The sequence below is a fragment of the Vulpes vulpes genome, chromosome 14, assembly GCF_048418805.1.
Source record: "Vulpes vulpes isolate BD-2025 chromosome 14, VulVul3, whole genome shotgun sequence".
Classification (NCBI taxonomy): domain Eukaryota; kingdom Metazoa; phylum Chordata; class Mammalia; order Carnivora; family Canidae; genus Vulpes; species Vulpes vulpes.
The window spans coordinates 97,380,300-97,404,199 of NC_132793.1; the positions used below are offsets into that span (position 1 = coordinate 97,380,300).

At 55.6% G+C, this 23,900-nt stretch overlaps 1 protein-coding gene across 1 annotated transcript in view; it reads right to left on the reverse strand.

The window, feature by feature from the left end:
- Positions 1-164: 164 nt before the first annotated feature.
- Positions 165-23,900, reverse strand: part of KLHL25 (kelch like family member 25) — a 35,671-nt gene continuing 11,935 nt past the window's right edge. The window contains exons 2-3 of the mRNA XM_072737247.1: positions 8,927-10,731; positions 165-1,976 (exon numbers count right to left, since the gene is read on the reverse strand). Of these exons, the coding sequence (XP_072593348.1) occupies positions 8,951-10,720 (1,770 nt within the window). The 5' untranslated portion in view covers positions 10,721-10,731 and the 3' untranslated portion in view covers positions 165-1,976; positions 8,927-8,950. The remainder of the gene's footprint in view (positions 1,977-8,926; positions 10,732-23,900) is intronic.

A 23,900-nucleotide genomic window follows, 5' to 3' on the forward strand; every position in this document is an offset into this window, starting at 1 on the left:
TGGGTGCCGGGGGTCTGTGGGGAGGAGGCCTCTCCCTTCCCCACCAACTCACAAGAGGGGCGGATGCCAGGGGGCAGGCTTCGGGCCCTGGCTGGTGGGGCGAAATCCAAGTCGGCCCGTGCCGTATGTCCCAAGACCGGTCTCAGCACCCAAGGGAAGCAGTATCTTTCTCAGCTCTTTTATTAAATTAGAAACAGGAGGGAAGAACACAACTTGGGGGAAGCACCACTGCAAGGCCTGTTGTGCTATGTGACAAGTGTGCTTAACTCACCTCGGCCATCCAGAAGCCCTGGGGCCTCCAGGCGAGCAGCTTCCTTCACCGCCCACAGCCCCAGCCACCCTGGCCTCACCATCTCCCAGACCAGAGCCCCAGGGGTTGGGGGGCTAAGACTGTGCTCTCAGAGCCCAGGAGGCCAGCCTCTGTTACGGAGGGTTCTGCGGCCTCCAAGGGACCTGGAAATGCACAATCTGCTTCCAGATTTTTCCCAAGTGGCAGCCAATGCCCTGGGGCTGGCGCTCATGGAAGGGGAGCCCAGCACCAAGGGCCCTCCCCAAGAGTTGCCCACAGGACCAGTGGCAGCAGGAAGGTCCTGTGAGGGGGCAGGGTGAAATTATGGGCAGCAACTCGTTTGTGATGCAGCCCCATCGACAGTGCAGCCCGCTCTGGTGCCCAGTCCTGAACCAGCCAAGCAGCACCGAGCAAATGGCAGGCAGCTGGTAGGTGGCCAGAGAAGCCACAGGCTTGGCCCAGGCCCTTTCCCCTTCCAGTGGCACCCAGGGGTGGCAAGGGCTGGGCTGCAAACCCTAATACTAGGTGTGAGATGACCCGTCCAGAACCGCAGATAGGAGGAGGACAGACGGAGGAGGGACCCAATGACTCGGGAGGTGGAGAAATGAGCCAAGAATTGGCAGTTCTCCTGGGGACCATTCTTATTTTTGGAGCTCAGTGAGCAAACACAGGCCAGCTGGAAGGCCCAGACTCAGAGGACAGCTGGTGCTGGTTGGGAGCCCGGTCACGGGCCTGGCTGCTGTTCTCTACGCCCAGGCGGCTGGTCTTGGTAGGATCCAGAGGGGATGCCCTGGTGTAACCCAACCCTGAGGTCGCCGGCTCATCTCTGCTCCTAGTCTTGGGGAGCAAGGCCATATCCTGAGGGTAGTATGGCCCTGTCAGGAGATGGGGTCATTGCCACGTCTTGGGGTGGGCTGAGGAGAGGTGGGCTCTGAGGACATGGGGGGTCCTGAGTCCTGCTGAGACAGGGCACGAGTGTCCATCTGCCCCTGGGCACAGCTGGTCTGATGGAGAGGTGGTGAGAGCAAGGCCCGACTCTGGGGAGAGGCCCACATGTTTCCTCTTTCACGCTGAGGCTCTTGGTGTCGTTTGCTAATGAAGTCTTGTGGGTGCCACTGAGGTCACCTGACGGGTTTCCACCCCTGATACAAGTGTCCTCGATTTTCTCCTGGGCAACTCGTGTGCTGTCCTGGTGGACCCCGTTTCCCCGAGGCCCGAGACACCCTCTGTTGGGTGACATTATGATCACCAGGGGGAGGCAGTGAGGCCAAGGCTGTGCTGTTGGTGCCACAAGACCCCAAGGCAGCCCAGGACCGCCACCCTAACCTGCCCAGGGCTCCTCCCTGCCCGGCCTCCCAGCCCCTGAACAGGACTTGCTTGATCAGGCCACCTCAACACTCTGCAGCTGTGTCTTCTCCCCGGCCAAGCGAGTCCTGTGTCATCCGCGCCCCTCTGGAAGGTCCTCTCCCCTCCAAGCCACTGCAAAGCAGGCACACAGGGCACTCGAGACAGCTTTTCCTCTCTTGTCTGAAGCTCAGAACAGTCCCCCCGAGACTGCTGCTCCCAGAGCTGGGGGTGGGAGGGTGCAGCTCCGGGGCAAGGCTGAGCTTCCTGCGGCGGCAGACAGGGTCAGGGCCACTCTGGGACAGTAGGGCTGCAGCCGCGGGTGGGGAGAGACACGCAGAGTCTGCAGAGGAGAGGGAGGGAGAGCATGAGTCACGTCCACACGGCTCTGTCCTAACCTGGAACAAAGTGATAACCAAGGGGCCACATGTAAGGGGCTGGAACTCAGGCCCCGAGAGCAGAAGGCCTGGGCAGGAGGATGCAGCTCTGTCATGACCAGCACTGCAGCCGGGACAGTTCAGCCATTTCCCTGGGCCCTGGTCGCCTCACCTAGAACGGGGCAATGGCCACCTGTCCATCTGGCTACTCTGGCTCCGCACCCTGAGCACCTGCAACCCAGCAGGCACCATGCCTGGCTCTAGGAAGACAGGAGGGCGGGCAGACACCGCTACGGTCCCCGGGACCAGCCCCCAGGGGGAGACATGTACCAATAATGTACCAATAAATGCATACAGTACTCACACAGTGACAGAAGGGCTGGATGGGAAAAACAAAAAAAAGGAGAGAGAGACCAGGCTTTTATTTTGGTGGAGGCTATGGGAAGGTGGTAGTATTTAACCTGAGGCCTGAAGGGGGCACAGGAGTTTGCCAGAGGAGGCAACAGCAGCCCAGGCAAGAGGAAGGGCACGGGCAGAGGCCCAGAGGTGGGATGTGAGCACGTCTAAAAATGTAAGCTGAGGCCAGTAAGGTCGAAGCGGGGGGGGGGGGGGGGGGGGGGGGGGGGGGGCCTGGGCAGAGAGCAGGGACACAGGCAGGGGCGCATCAGCCAGGCGGTCAGAAGACTGCTCGTCTGTGTCCTCCATCGGTATTTATGGGCCCTGACCCAGGCGATGGGGGCCGACGGTGGTGCACAAGGGAGCACAGGCCCCCAGGGTCACCAAACTCACACTGCAGCCGGGCTTCTCGTTCAACACAGCATCTGCCCTCTCTGAGCCTCATGTTTTCCGAAGAGGAGGCGATGGATCTCTGCCTCCCAGAGAGGAGAGAACCGGGTGGTTTGATGCTCAGGAGAGGTTTTGCATAGAATGTCCTTGGAGCAATTGAGGTAACCCAACTGGGCCAGTGTGGTCAATGTGAAAGGCCGACCCACTGCACAGCTCAGCACAGCCCTGCCTGACTCCACGTGGAGATGAGGCTGTGCGTGTGTGTCAGGGTGTGACACTCTCGGCTAGAGCCCCGGGGACAAAGGAAGGGGCACCGGAAGGGCTTAGCTGGGCAGGGAAGAGGAAGCGTTCAGCACAGTGCGGCAGGGGCTGTCCTCTCAGGCTCCGCAGGCAGCTGAACCCCAGTGGGGCAGCATTTTAAGAGGTTCTCTGGAGTCCCATGGGAAGGGCGCCGGGAGCTCACCTAGATTTCCAGGCACCTGCTGATCCGCGCACCAGTTCAGGCCAGAAGGCACACTTATCAGGCCAGGGCTCAGAGGTGGCCCTGACTGAGGAGGCACATTTGTGCCAGGGGACATGGACAATGTCCCTCCAGCATGCTGAGCTGCCCGAAGGAGTCTCACGGGAGCTCTGGAAAGGCAGAGAAGCCAGCCTTGGCACGGGCAGATGGAGCTCTCCAGGAAACCTGCACACCGGCCAAGAGGCAAAGAGGCAAGGCCATCTCTGCAGGACATCAATGAATGATGACACCATTTTTGGTTTTACAGCTTTGGTCAGATTTACCCTGCACACTTGTGTCTGCTATACGACACCTACACACATAGCTCTACGTTTAGAGCTACTTGTAAGTCTGCATGCATTTAAGTAACATTTAAAAATTCAAGCCAGCAATGGAATCTGTAGGACTTTTTTCCTTCTGAGTAGGGCATGGCCCTGGCTCCCTCACTGCCAAGGCTTCTGGAAGATTGGCCTGAACACTGCAGGAAGTGCCCAGGGGGTCAGCAACCCTCTGATACTGGGGTGGGTGAAGGCCCCTCCCAAGTGAGAACCTGGGTCATGAAGCCCCTAACATCCCAAGATGCTCTAGAGTGGCAAATCCAAACCTCTGGGGCCTGTCCCTGCTCCATACCTTCGGCAGATGAGGGGCTCCCCCTGAGGCAAGGCCCACTGCTGCCCCCCAACCAAACTTCAAGGCCACCCATGCCAGGGGTGAGGGGCTGTGGGACCCTGACCCAGGGAGTGGTCCCCTTGGGCCATCTCGAGTTGTTAAAGAGGAGACAGCACCTAAAGGCACGCCTACGGTAGAGGAATTGGGGAACACACTGCCCAGCTCCTGAACTCCCTCTGGCTCAGCCCACAGCTGTCCCAATCTGGGCCATCCCAATTTTGGGCAGGTGCTTCTCTGAGGCCTGGTCTCCTTGTCTGTGAGATGAGACACTCCACCTTGCAGGTGTGGGGTCAGTGGTCACCCCGCACTGCCCATGCAGCTGGCCTGGCAACCCCTCCTACTGCTCTGACAATCCTGGGAGTTGTTGGTGAGGTGTCTGCTCCGCTGGACTGCAGCAACGGAGGGTGGCTAGCATCCTGATCCCAGGCCTGGCATGGGGCCAACCCCGGGGAAACCTGCTGAGTGCAAGACTGTGGGTGCAGGGACAGACGGATGGACCTGGGGTGTTTCAGAAGGCCCGAACTCCTGCCCGGGCACCTTTCTCATGACACCAGGCCCATCCGAGTGGATCTGTGCTCTGGTATTTCCTCTCAGTGGCAATTTCTTTTAAGGCAGGATAGAATGTGCTGAGTCGCCCCTCCTGTGGCAGTGACCGAGCCCCTTGCAGGGCCCCATCGGGGAATAATGGGCTCAGTCTTTCCCAGAGCTGGGATTGGAGGCCCCTCCACCCCCACACCCCAAGTGGCTAGGTCCCAACAATGACTGTGGGGAGATGAGCTCCTGGTGGCCTGGACACTTGCCCGGCACGCTGGTGGGGGTCAGGGGAAGAGAGATGAGGGCACTATGTCTTTAAAGGGTTTAGTGGGGGCAGGGAGACCCAGTGGGAGAGAAAAAGAGAAAAGAACATTCATGGCTAGTCTATACTTGGCGGGTAACCCAGGGTAACCCAGACCCTGCTCCAGGGGCCTCCCAGCTGCCACTGGCTGCTGTCGCCCAGATACGTGGTTCTGGCGGTGACACTGGGGCTCAGAGGCTGGTCCTGGAGCTCCGGCTGGCATTAAGCTTCCCACACAGCAATTCATCCCTACACAGCTGGGTGGCCACCGGTGCTGGTCCCATGCTTGATGCCGGGGTGCAGACGTGAGGATCCCCTGGCTCTCCAGACGCCCGCAAGCCTGGGGCATTTCTGGGGCTCAAATCCCACTGCAACCCTTACTAGCTATTCACCTGATGCCAACAACCTATCCTCTGTCTTAACTGCCACCTTTGCAGCTATGACATCTATGACAATGTGTTCTGAAAAGCAAAGGAAATCATGACTAGAGCGCTCACTGTAGACGCAGGCACCCACCAGAACTCAAGGCCGGTAGCCCAAACAGGGCAATGAAGTCCTGGGGGAGACCAAGGGGACATCGTCTGGGGTGATCCTGAGGGGCTGCAGAGTGCAGGCAACCTCTGGTTGGTGGCTCTGTAAGTCAGAGTCTCACAGGATGGACAAGGGGTCAGGGGACAGCAGGACCCTCCAGGCACAGAGGAGGAAGGCCCCCAAACTGGGTCTTACCCTGCTCCCTGCAGGAGGGTCTGGGACGACAGGCACAGGGAAGTGAATCTGGGGATACAGGGCCTGTCCTCCGGCCCCGGCACTGGGCCCGGGGACTCCCGGCTGGTAGCCAGCCTCAGTGGGAAGTGTCATGGTCAACTGGGGTGCCCATGGCAGGTGGAAGGGGAGGCACCAGGCACGCTATGCCTCTGCTCTTCCTGACCTTTCCTTGCAGAGGGCACTCGGCCTGGGCTCCTCCTGCACCTCATTCAGGCGCAATGGCTCAGCACCCCCCACTGCCTCTGTTGCAGGGCAAGAGCTGAAGGACCCTCTGCCTCTGTTGCAGATGGTGCTGGCGGAAGAGCTTGGGAAACCTGCGGCCGGGAGATGCTCACACACTCCTGTGCTGGCCTGGCTCTGGGAGGGCAGGGCCCAGGCATGCTTGCCAGTGGGATGCAGGACAGGCTCTGTCATGTGCAATTAGCCTCTTTGCACCTGCTTCCTCCTCCCAGAAGTGGGGCTGACAACATCACCCCCACGGTGGACTGGGCCAAGCTAAAGGGATAAGGCCTTGGCAGTCCTCAGATGGGCACACGTCATGTCTGACTATGGGCGATAGACCCTTTGAGAAGGAGGAGCTGGCCCAGGGACATGGAGAGGCTCCCACCGCCTAAGGCATCCAAAGCCATCATAGTCACCATACTTTGGCGTCACCACCTGGTATAGCAGCGACTCCGGGGGCACCTGGGTGGCTCAGTTGGTCTGGTGTCTGCCTTCGGCTTAGGTCACAATCTCCGCGTCCTGGGATCGAGCCCCGCTTTGGGCTCCTTGGTCAGCAGTGTATCTGCTTCTGCTTCTCGCTCTCTCTCTGCCCCTCCACCTCACTCATTCTCTTTCTCTCAAATACATAAATAAAATCTTAAAAAAAAAATCCAACTCTGAACCTACCCCTCCCTGACCTATATAAGTACTGGGAGTAATACAGTTGTTGCTTCTGTATTCAAAATGGCAAGGCTCAGCTTAGGTGATGCGGTTCCACATAATGAGGGTCAAGCAGCCAGTGAGAGCCAGAACCAAGGAGAGATGTGAGCTTCGCTCCCCCCACTCCTCCCCGTGCCTGGAATGGGGAAAATCCCTGGAAAGGTACAGGGCTTATAAGGCCTGCTGGCTTGCCCCCGCACCCTCCCACATGGGGTCAAACTACTGTCCAGGGTCATGGGGAAGGGTGAGCACCAGTAGGAGGAGCCCTCGGGCCCCAGAGAGGACCACCCCAGAGCGAGGGAACAGGGAAGCCACATGGACGTGCCATTCTCCTCTTATAGCTTCTAGCCCAGGGGACCAACCACTTGGGCTACTTAGATTTTTCTCCCAAAGGAGAGAGCAGATTAAAACAAAACAGGCAACCTCAGAAGGGGACAAAGCCCCCTCCTGTCTAGATGGGCTTTCAGGAGCCCGAACACTCCAGATGTAGGAGGGAATGTGGCTTGGGCCAGCCTCGTGGGCTGGTACGTTCCAGTCAGGACCTCGAAGGCCCAGCCGACCTGGATCTCCGGGCTAGAGCAGGTGCTTTGTGTGGAGGGGCAGTCCCAGCTCAGTCTGACCTCTCTGCTGTGAAGAGCCTACTGCACGCGCACCAGCAGCCACCGCGGCAGGGAGGCAATCAGGTATTTGGTCCAGGCTGGTGCCTGGGGGTTTCTGTGCCTGGCCTGAGGGCCAGTTTCTCAGAGCTGTGGCTGCTGACCTGCCCTCCCGGGTGGGAAGGCTATCCTGCATGGCCTCTTCTTGGGCTGGAGGCAGAGCCTGGGATCCGTCACCCCATGCCCCAGCTTCTCAGAGCCTCTGGGACCTATGTCTCCCTGCCTCCCACTCACCCTGGGGTCCCCAGAACTCAGTCCTAAGGGCTGAGGACCTGCTGCCTTTGCCCCAGGTATGAGGGGCCCAGGAGAAGGGCTCAGGGTTAGGACATCCTGGCTTCCCTAGGGCCTGACCCAGTGTGGTGGCACAAGAACACAAACCCTTCCCTGGTGCCTACAAATCTACCATCCCTTTCCAGCCCCTACTCCTAAGCTCCCTGCCAGGCTGGCTCAGTACTGGAGTTGGTCCTGCCCCAGAAGGGCTGCAAGAGAGGCCCCACCCCACCCCTCAGAAGAGGCCTGTCCAGGTAAGCTGGTCCTTCCCTTCACCTGACTCTGCACCTGCCCTCAGGCCTTGGGCAAGTCCCTTCTGTGTCTCCCCATCCCTCCATTACCCCCAAAGAGCACCTGACTGTGTCCCTCAGCTCCCTGTCATCCACTTTTGGGTAAGGACCTCACATAACTGCAGGAGCAGTAACTTGGGCAGTATTCTGCAGCAGGCCCTGCCTGGCCAGGGTTCCCTACTGTGACACTCACTCTAAGGGAGACCCACTAACATCTATACAGGACAGAAGCAGCACCCCATTTCCTCCACGGGGTGCCCAGCCCCACAGCTCTAGCATGCCCCTTGCCCCTTAAGTGCTCCCGTCCATCATCCTTATTTCTCAGGGACCCTGGGGTGCTGCTTGCATGCTGGATGCACACTGGGACTCACCTGGAACTGTGGAAGCCCTGGCTCACCTGGTCTGGGGTGTGGCATGTGCTTTAGCATTTGTATTGTAAAGAAATCTGGCCTTTGCTCTTGACTTTGGGACATTATCAGTTGTACCCAATAGACTGTCCTTGTTCAGGGCAGGGGTGAGGGTGGGCACATCCATGTGACTTAGGGTAGGGGCTTTGGGTCATGTGGTACCAGGGGACCCAGAGTTGAAGAGTAACCCCAATGGGCAATCAAGCTCCGGTAAAAACTGTGGATACCAGAGCTTGTGTAGCATCCCCGATGGGCAATATCCCGTGTGTACGGCCACTCACTGAGGTAGGTGCAGTAACGCTGTCCTGAACACACGGAGAGGCCTCTGCCCCACTCATCCCTGTCTGTGGCTGATCTTAACCTATATCCCGTCCCTGTAGCAGACCAGGACCGTGAACATAACAGCCTGCAGTGTATTCTGAGTCTTTCCAGTGAATGCTCGAATCTGAGAGTGATTTTGGGAAGCCCTAAGCTGCCGCTGTCAGATGTGAGGATGCTCTTGTGTAGAGACGGCCCTTAGACTCGGCCGACTAGCCTAAATGCCACGCAGTAATTGTCAAAAGATCCCTGGTGATTGTGAGGTGCAGCCACACTTGGAAAGCACTGCACTGCCCTGAGGCGGTGGTCCCCATCTGGCAGAAGGCTTATATGCTTTGCTCAAGGTTAACTGCAAGGAAGGAGCAGAGCTACACTTTAGCTCCAGACCTGGAAGAGGCTCCCAGAGCCCCTGGCCACTTGCTGCCCCAACCAGCCTTCCCTGGAGGACACGGCGACCCTGACCCAGGGTGGGAGCAGGCCCCGGGGTGTTGGGGACTCACCTGGCTGGGCTCTGCAGGTGCTCCTCACGAGGGCAGGTGCTTCCAGGTGCTGACAAAGGCAGTGGGGATGAGCGAGTAGGGCACGGTGGTGATGCAGTTCCACGTGTCCGAAGTGGGGTCATAGCAGTCCAGGGTCTTACACCTCTGGGTCCCAAAGTAGCCCCCCACCACATAGAGCTTGTTGCCCGAGGCCAGGGCGTGGCAGGACATGCGTTTGGCGGTCATGTCCCCGATCCGCGTCCACTGGTTGGTCTCACAGTCAAAGCGGTAGGCTGAGGCAGCTGTGAACTCCGTGTCCCCTCCCATGATGAAGATCTGGCTGCCCAGCACGGCGGCTGCCGTGTACCGCCAAGGCTGGGGGCACTCGGCCTTGATGGTCCACCGGTTCTCCGAGGGGTCGTAGCACTGGACTTTGGACACCATGTCTCGGTGGATGCTGGTCCCTCCAAAAACAAAGAGCTTCAGCTTGGCACTCACCACTGCGGCATTGCTGACGCCATCCCTCAATGGGGCCACCATTGTCCACTTGTTAGCCCCGGGGTCGTACTTTTCCACCTGCTTCAGGGAGACCGAAGGGGAGGCCGGGAAGACGCCTGCCAGGGACGTGTGTCCTCCGACCACGTAGAGGCAGTTCTCCAGCTCAGCCGAGCCGTGACCAAAGCGGGCGATCAGCATGGGTGCCGCCTTGGACCACTCCTCGTGGACAGTGTCATATACCCACACGTCCTTAGAGACTCCGTTCTCAGAGCCCCGGCCCCCAGTCACATAGACCTTGCAGCCGATCGCTGAGGCGCTAAACTCCTTGCGGGGGCTGGGCAGGTCCGCCTTTGGGATGATCTCCTTGGCCTTGTGGTCCACCTGGTAGATCTTGTCGCACATGAAGGTCTGGCCCCCCAGGATCAGCAGTGTGTGGCCTGCCTTGCGTGGCCGGGCACAGGGGCTGGTGACCACCCCATCGTTCTGCAGGATCTTGGTCTTGCATCGGAGCGCCTCGTCTATGATAAGCCTGGTGCGCTCATCAGCCATGAGGAGGGCCTCGCCGGAGACGGCCTCCTTCAGGCAGTCAGAGGGCAGCAGGGCCAGCCGCACGCTGCGGAGGAGCTCGGGCAGGTGGGCCTTTCTCTGCTCTAGGTCGTGCTTCACCCATTGCAGGATGGCCTCAAAGACCACGCGCTCGTCCTCTGTCTCCAGCTCGTCACTGGAGATGAGGTCCAGCAGGGTGTCCTTGGACAGGCTGTTGAAGTCCTCGCTCTGCCGCACTGTCTCGAAGTGCACCAGGCACATGCGCCAGGAGAACTCGTACAGCCGGCGGCACTGGTGCGCGTCCGACAGCAGCATCATGCCCAGGCAGTTGGAGGGGAAGAGGTTCTTCTCCAGGAACTCGGCAGCGGCGTCCCGCACATCGTGGAACTGCAGCATGTCGCCCGCCTCCAGGAGCGACTCTGCGTTCTCCTCGTTGATGACGATGCGGGATGAGTAGGCGAAGTCCAGCAGCAGCTCCAGCACCTCGGGGTGCAGGTTGTCCTGGAAGTTGACCGTGTCATCTCGGCTCTCCCGCAGCCCGTGGCTGAACATGGCCTCGAAGTAGCGGCTGGACGCGGCCAGCACGGCGCGGTGGCAGGGGAAGGCGCGGTCCCCCGCCCAGAGCGTGACGTCGGTGAACATGCGGTGCTTGCGCAGCGTGTTCAGGTGGGCCAGCACGCAGTCGGGGTGGGAGGCTTTGTGGAAGAGGGTGATGTTCATGGACCCCGTGCTGCTCCGCGACTTCCGGGTCTCGTGGACGCTGACCGACATGCTGAGCCGACCTGCCAGGGGACAAGGCCACAGGTGAGAGGGGCCGGCCCCGGCTCCCTGTTCAGCTGGGCTCTGGCCCGCTGCAGCTCACCCTCCAGCCCCTCCTCTCTCCGCTCTGCCGCTCCCCTCAGCCAGGGACGGTGCGGGTGGGAGGGGCTGGCTTTTACCCTGCCCTTCGGAAACTGATTTTGTTCATTTCGGACCAGCTTTGGAACCAAACATCTGTGGCCTGGAAATGAGCCACCTCTGGGTGAGTTTGAGCTGCGGTTGCCTCCCATGGTCAAGGGAGGATGTATATGGTGGCCTCAGGCCATTAAGTGGATGTCAGGTCAGAGCAGGGCTAAATAGCATGTGCCCTGGGACACATCCCACTCTCAGGCTGTCCTCTGGGGACACGGCTCTCGTGGCCTGATTCTCCAGCTGGGGAAGCCAAGGCTCAGAGAAGCCAAGTGGCCGTCCCAAGTGCCAGAGCCGGGACTCCCACATGGGCTATCCAGTTCCAAGCCCAAGCTCTACTCTCTGTGGGCCCAAGGAGATGGGACTCTTTCAGGGTTTTCTGTGGCAGGCTGGAAGCAATGAGCCCAAGAGCCGCAGACCGCAGGCAGAGCCTGAAGTCCTCCCTTCCCCTGCTCCCAGTGGGACCTGTCTTGAGCTGGGCTCCAAGCAGCACTGGCCAAAATCCCTCCTCTCCCTCACCCTTGGGAAATTCCTAAGAGCCTCCGCTACAGCCCAAGGGCTCAGTGTAGACCTGTTCTCCAAATCCAGGGTCTTTCAAGGCCTCCTGACCCAGTGGGAATGAGCACGGGTTGGAGGCAAAGACGGCTGATCAGTGGCTCACCTGCAAGGCACCTGCTCAATTCTGTTTGATCCCAAACAAGAAAGCCACAAGAAAGGCCCAAGAGACAGTAAGACATGCCAACCAGTAACGTGGACCAGATTTGCCTTTGGCTGAAGCCTCTGGAAAGCCCACAACCAAAGGAGCTTCTTTAGTCCCTACAGGTGACTCTAGGATCCTAGGCCTAGGTGACAGTGGTCACCTCACCTGCCTCCCTCCTTTGTCCTTTTTTGCCAGGCCAGGACTCGGGGCTCAAAGGGCTGCTCTGTGTAGGCAGACACAGTCCTGTCACACAGTTGAATTTGGGGGATTCCAAGGCACTTTAATTCAAGTCCAAGTGATGGTACAACCCTGATGCACTGCAGTGCTGTGGAAGCCTGGCTCAGAATATGGGCAGGCAAAATTGTATGTCTTGAGCAAAAGTGGTCCCAAAGCACCCTCAAAAGCCTGTGCTCCCTTCTTCCTGCTGGTAATGAGCCCCTCCCCAAAAGAAACCCCAAATCTCTTCTTTTTCCTTTTAAATTTTCAAAAGTCTACGATTACCCCACCCCCACTCCAAGTCAATTTTCTGCTTAAGTAATAATCTGGTAAAGGAAGGAAGCGATTTCATGCTTCAGTGAAATTGTAAATTAGCATCCAAGTACACTGCTGTCTCTCTCTCTCACTCCTCCCCTGGCAAAGAACCAGAGAAACCACAAACTGACGTGCTCTGAGCTGCCCGGGCAAGGCCCCTGCTCCCGGGCCTGGGCAGGAAAGGCGCAGGGGCTGGCTCTGGCCCTGCTGCTCCAGGCCCCCAAACTCCAGGCTGCTGGCCCACCAGGGATGCTGCTATATACACCTGCCCCTGCAGGCCACAAGGTCAAGGTTCTGAGGTTAGTCCACGGGGGTGGGAGCAGTGCCCGGCAAGAGCGTAAGAGAGCTGGGTCCAGGTCCAGGCTGGACAGGTGGTCCCCATTCAACCACTGCCCTGGGGCACCTCTCCCTTGAACCCCTGTTTTTTCTTCCGTGAAACAAAGTCCCTGTCCTGCTGGGACCTCAGAGTCACTTGGTTGTTGGCAGTTATTTACAGAACCTGCCCTCTGAGCCTGGCCCTGGGATCAGGTAGCCCAGAGACTAAGAAGCTGCAGTGGCGTAGCCCACAGAAGCTTTACCAGCAGCTCTGTACTCTGAATTCCAGACACCACAACACGTTTTTCCTAATCTTGCTCACAGACCCTTTCCCAAATGTGGCCATTAATCGAGTGACTCCATCCATCTTGTCCCCACTGTGCCTGGGCCGAACAGGAGCTATGGCCTCTGACCTGTGCACCACACTGAGGGCATGGCTCCAAGGACTCCAATCCAGAGAGCCAGGTGGAGACTCTATGGAAGGAGTTAAGGGCAGGACAAAGCATGACTCAAAGAATGAGAAAGTGTCAAAAAGCAGGGCAAATGCCAGCAGAGCAGTCACATCTGCCCTGAGAATGAGGTTAAGGGGTGCGCTCTCCAAAGCCAATGCTGAGTGAGCAGCCAGGCTCCAGAGCTGACTGACCTCTTGTTCAGCACCAAGATGCCTGACCGCTGATCCAAATTCCCTGCACAGGAGAAGAGCCAGAGATGGGCACACACCCCAACAGGTTCCCACCCCCAGAGAGGTGCCTGTCCGGGCACCTCCGTACCCAGAGCAGAGGCACCTGCCTGGCTGTTTCCCCAGACTGTCCCACCTCTTTCTGGGCAGTGCCTCACTCTGAACCAATCTCCTGGGGACAGCAGCCATCACTCCTGCACTGGCTTGCCCCGGACCCTGAGGCGAGGTGATCGCGTCCCAGAAACCTCATGACTCCAGGAGGTGCAGGTCTCATCACCCCAGTTTACAGATGAGGACGCGGAGGCCCAGACACAGGAAGGGAATCACAAGAGATGTGAATCTCTGGCCAGGCCTGTAGGTTCCCAGGGCTGTGTTTCAGCTCTGGCCTGGCCAGCATGGGAGGACAGGTCTCAGAACCAGTGGCCTGCGTGCTACATGCCCTGTGGTGGGCTCATCTCAACCACAACACATCTGGAAGCTGGTCACCTCAACCATAACGTGTCCAGGAGAATTGCTCAGCATTGCCTCTAAATCTGCTGCTCTCCAGCCCAGGAAAATGAGCAATGGCACCAACATGCTCCTTCTTATTTAGACCCAATCTCCAGGCTCTCCCCAGCACCCCTTACCAGAACACTCTCTGCAGTCCTGTGGCTCTGCCTCTTAAATGAGTCCTGGGTCTGATCCTTCTCCCTGCCTCCGTCCCTCCCTGGATGACTAGAAACGCCCCACCCAGTTCTGCTTCTGCTCTCCATGATGCTCCTGATCTGTGCTACGTTTGCACACCACAGGGATCCAAAAGCATCACCTGGATCCCATCATGCCAAGTAACAACCCACCAGGGGCATCCCAGCACCCTCAGGGAAATCCCAAGTTGTCCCTGTAGCCGCTAGGCTGCACATGAGTTGACCCCTCCTCACTGACTGTCCTCTGTCTTCACCTCGTGTTACTTCCCACCCTACTCACGCCTTCAGGCCACAGTGGACTTCTTATTGGGCCTCAGGACCTTTTCACATGCTGCTCCTCTGGCTGGAAGGCTCCCCACATGTCACTTTTCTGCATGGCTTGCTCTGTCACCTTCTCAGAGAGTAAGTGACTTGACTGACCACCCTGTTGAGGTCACCTCCTCTCCACCCCTCACCCACTTCTTCCTTCCTCACAGTACTCATTGCTACATAACATTATGCACTTGTCTCCTGTCTCCCCAACCTGCTAAAGGTGGGGACCATGTGTGGACTAACTGATGTGACTCCAATACCCAGCAGGACCGGACACAGAGCAGCCACTTAATCTGACTGAATGAACCCACTGGTCCCTGCCTCTGCTCATGAGGAAGCCTGGAAACTCACTTCCCCTGACGTCTACTGGGGTGCTCATTCAGCCACTCTTCAGACCAAAAGAGGATGAAGGCTGGGACAGTGGAGGCTGTGGGTGGGGAGGGGGGGCACAACAAAGGGTGTGTGCGGGGGACACGTTGCCTCCAGTCAGCACGGACACCCTGACTGCTGTCAGAACCACCCTCCTCTGGGCACTCAAGCCTGGGTGGCCGAAGTGGCACATCCCTGAGCCCTGGGGCTGCCTGCATGCCAGGCCTGGCCAATCAGAGTGCCATCCTCCCAGCCATTACAACGGGCCAAGGAGATGCTAGTCGGTGACATTTACTGGAACTGCAGAGAATGAAGCAGGTGCTGAAGGACAGGAGCAGGGCAGGGGCAGGACGGATGGTGGCCGCACTGCCCAAGACAGGAGCTGCACAGAGGATGCACAGTGGCACCCCTTGTCCCTGCCCAGCTTGAAGCTGGCCTGCCTTTCCCCTTCCTTTTTGTCCTACAGATGTTTTTGTCACTTGCCATCTAGAGTCCCAACCAGTACAAGCACTAAACATCAGTTCCCTGGATCAGTGAGCAGGGGCTGCTCTCCTTGCTAAGGGGTCTTCACTGTGTGAGTCCCTCTGCCCTTTCCACCTGCAGGAAGGCCACCTCAGACAACAGAGAACGGGTTTCAGAAGATCCTTTTCCGTGTTTACCACCAGTTACACACACAGTCTTCTGCAGGGCAGGGGATACAGAGTGTGCAGGACACAGGGTCCCGTTCAGTGGCAGGAGGGGCGAGCATTCGAGAGCGTGTGTTCAAGGGCCGTCTCCTTGGCTCCCTGCCTTGGGGGCCACGATAAATCAGATGCTCTCATGCTTCGTGTATCATAGAACTATTTAGATTACCTCAGCATCATCCTGGGCTTTGATGGATTTAAGGCCCATGATATACAGCCATGCTCCAGACCAGCAATGTATCATCCTGCTAAGAGGTATTGATCTGCCTCAGACAACACCTCCCTCCGTTCCCTACACTGCACTTCTCACCTGCACAGAAGCAGTGAAAAGGCACCAGATAACAACGTGCCCAGCTTACTTCTCCTCTCATCCTTGGCAAGTTAACTAAATGCACAAGGAAACAAAGCAGCTGAGGGGTAAGACCTCCAGAAGAAATTCACCATGCTCTCCAAAGACCCCGGTGCGGGAAAGCCAAAGGCCTCTGTTCCCAAAGGAAAAATGCACCACAGACAATCAGAGCTGCTGTCAGGGCGCGCCTGGGTGGCTTGGCTGATTAAGCATCTGACTTTTGGCTTTGCCTCAGGTCATGATCTCAGTCAGGGTTCTGTGATCAAGCCCCCTGTCCAGCTCTGCTGGAGATTCTCTCTCCCTCTGCCTCTGCTCCTCCCTGCTATGCGCATGTGCACGCTCCCTCTTTATCTAACATATAAATAAATCTTTTTTTTTTTTTTAGCTTTTTGTTTATTTATTCATGAGAGACACAGAGAGAGGCAGATATAGGCGGAGAGAGAAGTAGGCTCCCTGTGGGGCGCCTGATGTGGAATTCGATCCCAGGACCCTGAAATCATGACCTGAGCCAAAGGCAAAGGCTCAACCACTAAGCCACCCAGATGCCCCTCATAAATAAATCTTAAAAAGAAGAAAGAAAGAAAGAAAGAAAGAAAGAAAGAAAGAAAGAAAGAAAGAAAGAAAGAAAGAAAAAAGAAAGAAAAAAGAAAGAAAAGAAACCCTGCTGTCGGTGCCACTGTCCAGAGGCCTGGCTGCAGCACTAACCCCCTCTCCGCCTCCCTCTAGCAGCCAGGAGTCCGCCATCCTCAAAACGAGGATGTCATCGTTACTGTTCTTCAGTAGAGGCCAGAGGGAGTGGGAAAGCCCAGGGGCTCGCTGTGGTGGCAGGTAATGTGGCTCAGACTCACTTGTCAAAGCAAGCTTCCCAAGCAATTCCCATGTGCCGCATACCGGGTACCGGGTGTGGACAGACAGTTCCTGACGGGGCTGCGCTCTGCGTCAGGTGGAACTGCGGGGGGTAGCAGAGCAGCGGTGAACAGCTCAGTACAGCAGTGGGCTACAGTGGGGTCACTTAGGCCCCCGCAAAGAGGGGACACAGGAGCTGAAGCTTAATTAATGAGCCGGAGCCACAATGTGACGACAATAAAAGGAAGGTTCTAGGTGGAGGAACAGCAAACACAAAGGCAGGGCAGAAACAAGGCTGGCCCACTCCGGGAAGAAAAAGGCCAGGGGCAGGGTTCCGGGGGCTGGGGGAGGACCAAAGGTACCCATAAACTGGGACACAGCTCCCACAGATGGGTGGTGTCGATGTCCCCTCCCTTGGAGTCTGAGTCTGTGGCCACACGGTGACTGACCATCGGGGCCAGACCTTCAGAGATGGGGGTCTTCCTCTCCCTGTCTCTCGCAGTGCTCACTTGAAGGGAAGCCAGACAACGTGAGCCCACCACGCTGTGAGGAGGCTCCGGCCTGCACGTGCGTGAGAGCGCAGGCAGTCTGGCCACTCCCCACCGACCCAGCCATCCAAGCCCAGAGGCCAGACCTGGGAGTGAGGGATTCACCTCGCACAGCCCCGCTACAGTAGGTGGGCCCTGGCTGGCAAGTCGGAACTGGGGTGCCAGACACACAGGATCCTGGGGACTGCAAACGTCACACACATCATCCGACCTCAAAACCTGAAACAAGTCCCGACTGAGCACCTGCTGAATACCCGGCTGTGCTGCAGGCCAAAAACCAAGACTGTGTAGTCTTAGCTCTTGGGCTGCACAGCACACACACTCACGCACTAATATGCACTCGAGATAGGAGAGGGTCAGGAGTGTGTGTGGGGGGAGCAGCAAGCCCTCTGCAGATGCTTCCCTGGTGGTACTGCCCCAGCTGTACTGACAATGGTGACAAAGCAGCCCAGAGGAGAGATCAAAGTTCCTGAAGGCCAGTGGTTAGAACTGGGCCTCCGAAGACCATGCAACTGTGTGTTGTTGGAAAAGTTAATTCGTCTCTCTGGGTCTGTTTTTTTTCAACCACAGAGTGATTCAGGAAACAAATGAGAGACAAGTGAGACAGTAAATGATGAGCATTTCAAGTGGCGTGGGCATGTGTCATGCTTTGTCTCTGGGTTGTTTTAGTATTGATGCTCTATTACCACTGTCACCAATAAAAGAACAGACTCCTCATCCTTACTCCATCTCTACTACTCTCCACTTTGTTTCTTGCTTTTTTGTTTTTTTCTTAAAGTAAGCTCTACGCCCAATGCGGGGTTTGCACTCACAACCCCAAGATCAAGAGTTGCACACTCCACCTACTGAGACAGCCCGGTGCCCTGGCCCTCTGCTATGATTAAGGCAATTTTCACAGTCTATTCATTTATAAATTGTTTGATTTTTTAATGATTATGTAATATTTTTGTGATCAGAAAAAACACCAAAGGTGTTTATCAAGCTGGCTGGATCTGGGTGTCTCCTGGAACCATAAAAACGAAGGAGTTAAATGCTATTAAATACCACATACATGCTGGGCTCTGTGATGCAACATGCTTCCCAGGCACAGATCTCGGGGTGGCCACATGACACTGCAGCTCAAGTGCCTGCCCTGCCCCACCCCCACGTTCTCAGGGAGCCTGCAGGGTGCAGGGGTATCCGTTCTTCCATTTTTCAAGTGGAAAGCAAACTAAGCACCCTTACAAAGCACACAAATCTAATTGTTAATTGAAGGCAAAATCACTGACTCAGAGGTGCAGATCATTCCAGATACAAGTGCATCATCAGACAAAGGGTCCTTTCCCTCAATGCCTCTGCCTTTCAATAGTCCTTTCTTTAAAAAAATAAAACAATATACATTCAAAAAGTTGTATGTACCGTTTTTAATTTAAAACCCAAAGGATTAGAACTATTTGTATTTTTCACCGTGTCTCTATTTTGATTTTATTTTCCACCTCTATTGTGAAAGATTTCAAACCTGCAGTAAAGTCACGAGAATTGTGTAACACATCTTCTGCTCAATGTGGTTAGTTGGCTGGATGCAACTTTGCCCCACCCCAGCCCACAGCCTCACCCCCGTTCCTCCTGCAGGGGAATGGCTTGGCCACAAGGACGGTTCTAGAACTAAGCATGGCTCAGGGAAGGGGTGAAGGTGTTGCTTCATACAGTGCTGGGTTACAAATTAGGTTTCTCTTTAGATGGTGGTACCAAGATGACCCTGCATCAGATCGGTCCCCATGAAAGGGAGAGACACCAGGCCAGCCGGCCCCTGAGCTCACCTCCCCGCAGGGCAGAACCCTAACTACCTCGGACATCTCCGCAGGGCACACTGTGGGACAAAATGGTCCTCTCGCCTGCTTTTCTGAGGTCATGATCACCAGGGCCACTGTACCCTCTCTCAAGTGTGCCCGGCTCCCCTCTACAGTGCGTCCCATGGTGGGCAGTGAGTTCTAAGGTTTCCCTACCCATGGCCCACTTATCTACCTGCAGCCAAAGTCTGGAAGGGGAAGGGAGGCCACCGTAGACCCAGAGGGGTAGGCAAAGCTTCAGTACTTTCTCAATGCCCTCAAATTTTAAGCACACATGAAGCAGGGCAACCTCTTTGGTTTCCATGATTGATAGCCAAGTTCCAGGCTGCTGAAGCCTCTGCTGGCCAGGAAGCCAGTGAGCTATTATTACAAGTTGATAGATGCATGTGAGATGGATGCCAACTCCACTGGTGTGGAAACATCGCTCTGGGGAAGGGTTCAGGGGTTGCGCTGCACTGGCTTACCCAGGGCAACAGCCTCTGCCTTCCCGGAGGAGGCACAGGACAGGAGGTGAGGGGTCAAGGCTGTGCAAGCCTGCTGGAAAATGAAGCAACACTTGCTGCGAAGCCTCACCAGGGAACTCTGACCAGGGAGGGAGCCAGACAAGACGCACAGCTACCATGGGCCTCTGCTGAGCTGGGCACATAATGCAGGAGGTGTGATTCCCATAACCAGGCCTGACATGATCGGGATGGTCTGCTTTAATCAGGATGGGCTAGGTTATGCTGCATCAACAAACACCCCTGAATGTCAGGGGCTTCCGAGGACAGGGGTTTCTCTCTTGCTCATACAATATGCATCACGGTTCAGTGGTGGTAAGAAGAGAAGTGTGAGGAGTGTTCCTGCCGTCACTGCCAGCCCCAGGGACCCAGATGACAGAGCAGCGCCATGTCACCCAGCTGGTGCACCAATGGGAAAATGGAGAACTCTCTGGAATGTGTCGCAGTAACAACTCAGTGCTTGGCCTGGAAGGCCCACAACACACATCACTTCTGCTTCCATCTCATTGGCCCAAACTGGACACACAGCTTCACTCACTCATGAGTGCCAGAAGTACGATCTGCCATATGCCCCACTATTTCTGGCACCTGTACACGAGAACAGTAGCTCCGAGATTAACAGCAGGAACACCACCACTAGTACTAAATTACAGTGATGGAGTCCTTGCTCCACCCTAGGCACTGTTCTGTGTGCTAACTCATCCACCTCCCCACGGCCTTAGCTACAACTACCACCCATGCCTCCTGGCTGGACGCCGGGCGATGAGCTCCCTGGCTGTACTTTGTGTGTCCAGCATCACAAGGCTGCTCGCGGTGCAGATCCCTCACTCTTTCCCAAGCACCAAGGGGACAGGAGAGATCTGGGGGCACCAGAGCCTGGGGTTCCAGCCACCGGATACTCTCTTCTGTCTACCCCTTGGAGCAAAAACGCTTGTCAACCAGCTGGTATGCACCCGGAGCAATGCCGTCTTGAGGAGAATGAAGCCACTGTGCCCCAAGACATCCAAGGTGTGTATTGAATTCACTCTTCTCCTGTGCGCTGCAGAGGCTCCTGGGGAGAAAGCAGCCTTCCAGGGTCATTTTCTGTGTTCTTTTCAGAGGAGGACACCCTGCTGAGCAAGGCCACCTCAGGGAAAGGATCTAACAGCTTCTGAGCAGGCCTAGTCTGGCTGCCCGAAGACAGTGTAAGGGTTTTGCAAACTCCTCACCAGCAGGGTTTTGTGTTTTAAGAGAAGCTATCTTGCTCAGGGGAGGAGCTAGTCCTCGGGAGGGACTGTTTGGGCCACATGTCCAGCCCACGGCAGCGACAGCCGAGGGCAGTCAGCACCCCGTTCCCCCAGAACCCTGTCTTCCCACGGCGTCAGCTCTGTGGACCAAGTGACACAGGCCAAGAGGCACCCCCAGGAGCTCAGCATTCTTACTGAAAAGACAATGTAAGAAGGAAGCGCAAGACACAAACAATGTAAATCCCTCCGAATTACAACCCTGAACACAGGTATTTTCCTGAGGGTGAGGGAGTCAGGAGGAGGTGGCTGGGGACACTACCCTAAGGAGCAAAAATTGGTTCTTAGGGGACAGAAAAAAATCAATCTTTCTTTTTTTCTTTTTCTTTTTCTTTCTTCTTTTTTAAAGATTTTATTTATTTGAGACAGAGAGAGAACAGGAGGGGTAAAGGCAGAGGGAGAAGCAGGCTCCCCACTGAGCAGGAAGCCCAATGCAGGGCTCAATCCCAGGCCCCTGGGATCAAGACCGGAGCCAAATGCAGATGCCAACCAACTGAGCCACCCAGGCGCCCCTCTTGTTCTTTTTACATACAAAGCACAGATCTATACACACAGCACACAGACTCACAGTATATCTGGCATTAACATTTATGTGAGGGGTAATCACATTTGGGGAGAAAAGGTCTGCAAAGGTTTTGGGGGAAGGTGATAAGGTTAAGAAAAACTGCAGAGTAACTATTTTCACTTTGGCTTACTTCCTCCTCCTATCCCCCAGTTTACACTGTTGCAGTTATGGAACTCAATTCCACATTGTTTTTATCTATGTACATAGTTTCCAAATTCCTATCCTTCATTCACTATTGAACAAAGGTTGATTAAGAGCCTGCTGTGCCCAGGCCCAGGGATCCAGTCTTCTGGCTGGAAGTGTCTTCATGGTCCAGTGTCTCTGTGGTTGCCAAATGTAACTTTCAAGGTCTGTGAAATATACAACCACCATCTAGGTCATTAATCCACAGTTTTAAAAGTTTTTATCCAACAGATAGCATTTTTGCTTATGCTGAATTACTGTATTCTCTTGAGATAAAATCTTTGGAGAAGAATCACAGATGTCTGATGTGCCATTGTCCTAAAAGTTCTGTTTACCATGCTGAAAACACCCCGCACAAAGCGGCTTCTTACAGCTAAGGGGAGGTGGGGGGTGGGGGGTGGTGTAGACTGTACCAAATTCATCAGGGCAGGGCAGACAGAAGGTGCCACATCCTGCTCCCCCCTCAGCTCGGTGGGGACCACCTGGAACCTCTCTGGCCCCCAAAGCTGGGAGTCTGCAAGCCCAGCTGTTGCTCCAGCTGGGAGCAGGGCCAGTGAAATGGACACCACTGCTCTAATCAGAGAGCGGACAGAGAACAGGGCGCTCAGGCTCACCCATCTGTTGAAATTACTTGTTCGTACGTTCCTTTCACTTATCCAGAGTGAGACAGAGAAACAAAAGAGGGGCAGAGAGAACAGTCCCCTCCAAAGCAAACATTGCATCACGGTCTTGGGTTCCTCCCTCTCCAGAAGGACTGGCCTGGCCCTTGGCAAACAGAGAGGGTGGGGGTGGGGGGCTGGGGATCTGGAGGGAGGTGCTTTCTTTTCCTGTCTGGTCCCTTAAAAGATTCGCAGAGCCTTACAGATGGAGCCACTAAAAGCACTTTGGCCTAGATATCACTTTCAATGAGCCACCTGGAGCAACAGTCTTGGAGGAAAATGAATATGCAAAATAGAACAGGAAAAAAAAAAAAGAAAAAAATGCAACAAAAATACCAAGAGTAAAGCACTAGCCATTTCCTCGTAGTGGATCTTCTTCCCTGTTCATTCTTCTTGAGTCTGTCAGAGTTGGTGTTGATCTGGAATCAAAACGCTCCTCAATTCCTAAAGCCCAAGACGACACAGCTCTGTCTTTTCTCTTCCCATTGAGGGCCGAGAGCAGGAGAGTGCAGCTGGAGAGCAATTTGCAGTTATCTTTCAAAATGACAAATGCAGGTGCCCTCTGCCCTGGCGTTTCCACTCCTTGGGAACCCCGCCCTCGGTTCCACTTGCACATGAGCTTCCAGCTGCAACCAAAAGGCTAGAAAACAATCTCAATGCTCATAAATAAGAGTCCTAGCCAAATAAACCGTGGTTCATTCATAGAGAATACTATGCAGCCAAACACACACACACACACACACACACACACACACACACATTAAGAAGGTGGCTTTCCATGCTAACATGAAGTGCTGTGGATTGCATGCTGTCTTTTATGTATGCTAGAAACCAGACCACCTATGCACACACACACACACAGAGACAGGACACACCTGTGGATATGTGGATATGTGCACGGACTACTTCTGGGAGGCTGCGGAAGAAACTGGTTGACAGTAGTGCCACCGGAGATCACAGGGGAGACCCCTCATCACTCTGAACTGCTGGATTCTGTGCCAGATGCAGTATCACTTTTTCAAAACCCTGCCATACATGAACCTTTGCACCAGGTACTTTTATTTTTAATAAAGATTTTATTTATTAATCATGAGAGACACACAGAGAGAGGCAGAGACACAGGCAGAGAGAGAAGCAGGCTCCATGCAGGGAGCCTGATGTGGGACTTGATCCCGGGGACTCCGGGATCATGCCCTGAGCCAAAGGCAGATGCTCAACCGCTGAGCCAGCCAGGCATCACACACTAGGTACTTTAAATGCATTCTTTCACTTAATCCTTAAGATACCTCTTCAGGGTCCCCACTGTACAGATGGGCAAACCAAGGCTCAGAGATTTTAAAAACGTGCAGATACCCTTAGTACTCAAAGCTGTTTTGCTGCCAAGTCCCCGCTCAAATAGCGGGATATGGACTATATCTGAAGACAAAGAACATTCCTGGCCACAAATGCTGTGTGCAGCTGAACAGGGATGGTGTTTTAAATGAAAACCCTTGATTTCTCAAGCACTCCCCTTCCACTTAGCAGACCAGTACCTTCCCTCCTGGGCCTCAGGAAAGCAGGAAGCATGTGGAGGTGTGCCTTGCTGCCAGGCTTAGTACTGGGGAAGGGTGCTTGCCACAGAGGACAGTGGATGCCCTGGGGACAGACCAGACCTGTGATACAGGCTTTGGGTCAGGCATCTGCACCCCTGCCCACCAGTCTGGGATCTCCCTCTTGCTGGTACTGCCTCAACCATAATGTGAGACCTGTGCTGGTATTCAAATACTCAGTGCCCTTGTTTCCACATGTATAAAATGGGAGTGAAAATAACCATGCTCACCTCACCGGGCTGCTGAGGGACTAAAGGGGGAAAATTAATGTAGAGAGCTAGCTCAAGGCCTGGCAGCTAGTTCCCCGTTTACAGGTGCTTTGGGCAGCGCAGTACCCTCAAATGGTTTGGTCTTAGGTTCTCTCCGCAATTTAAAAAAGA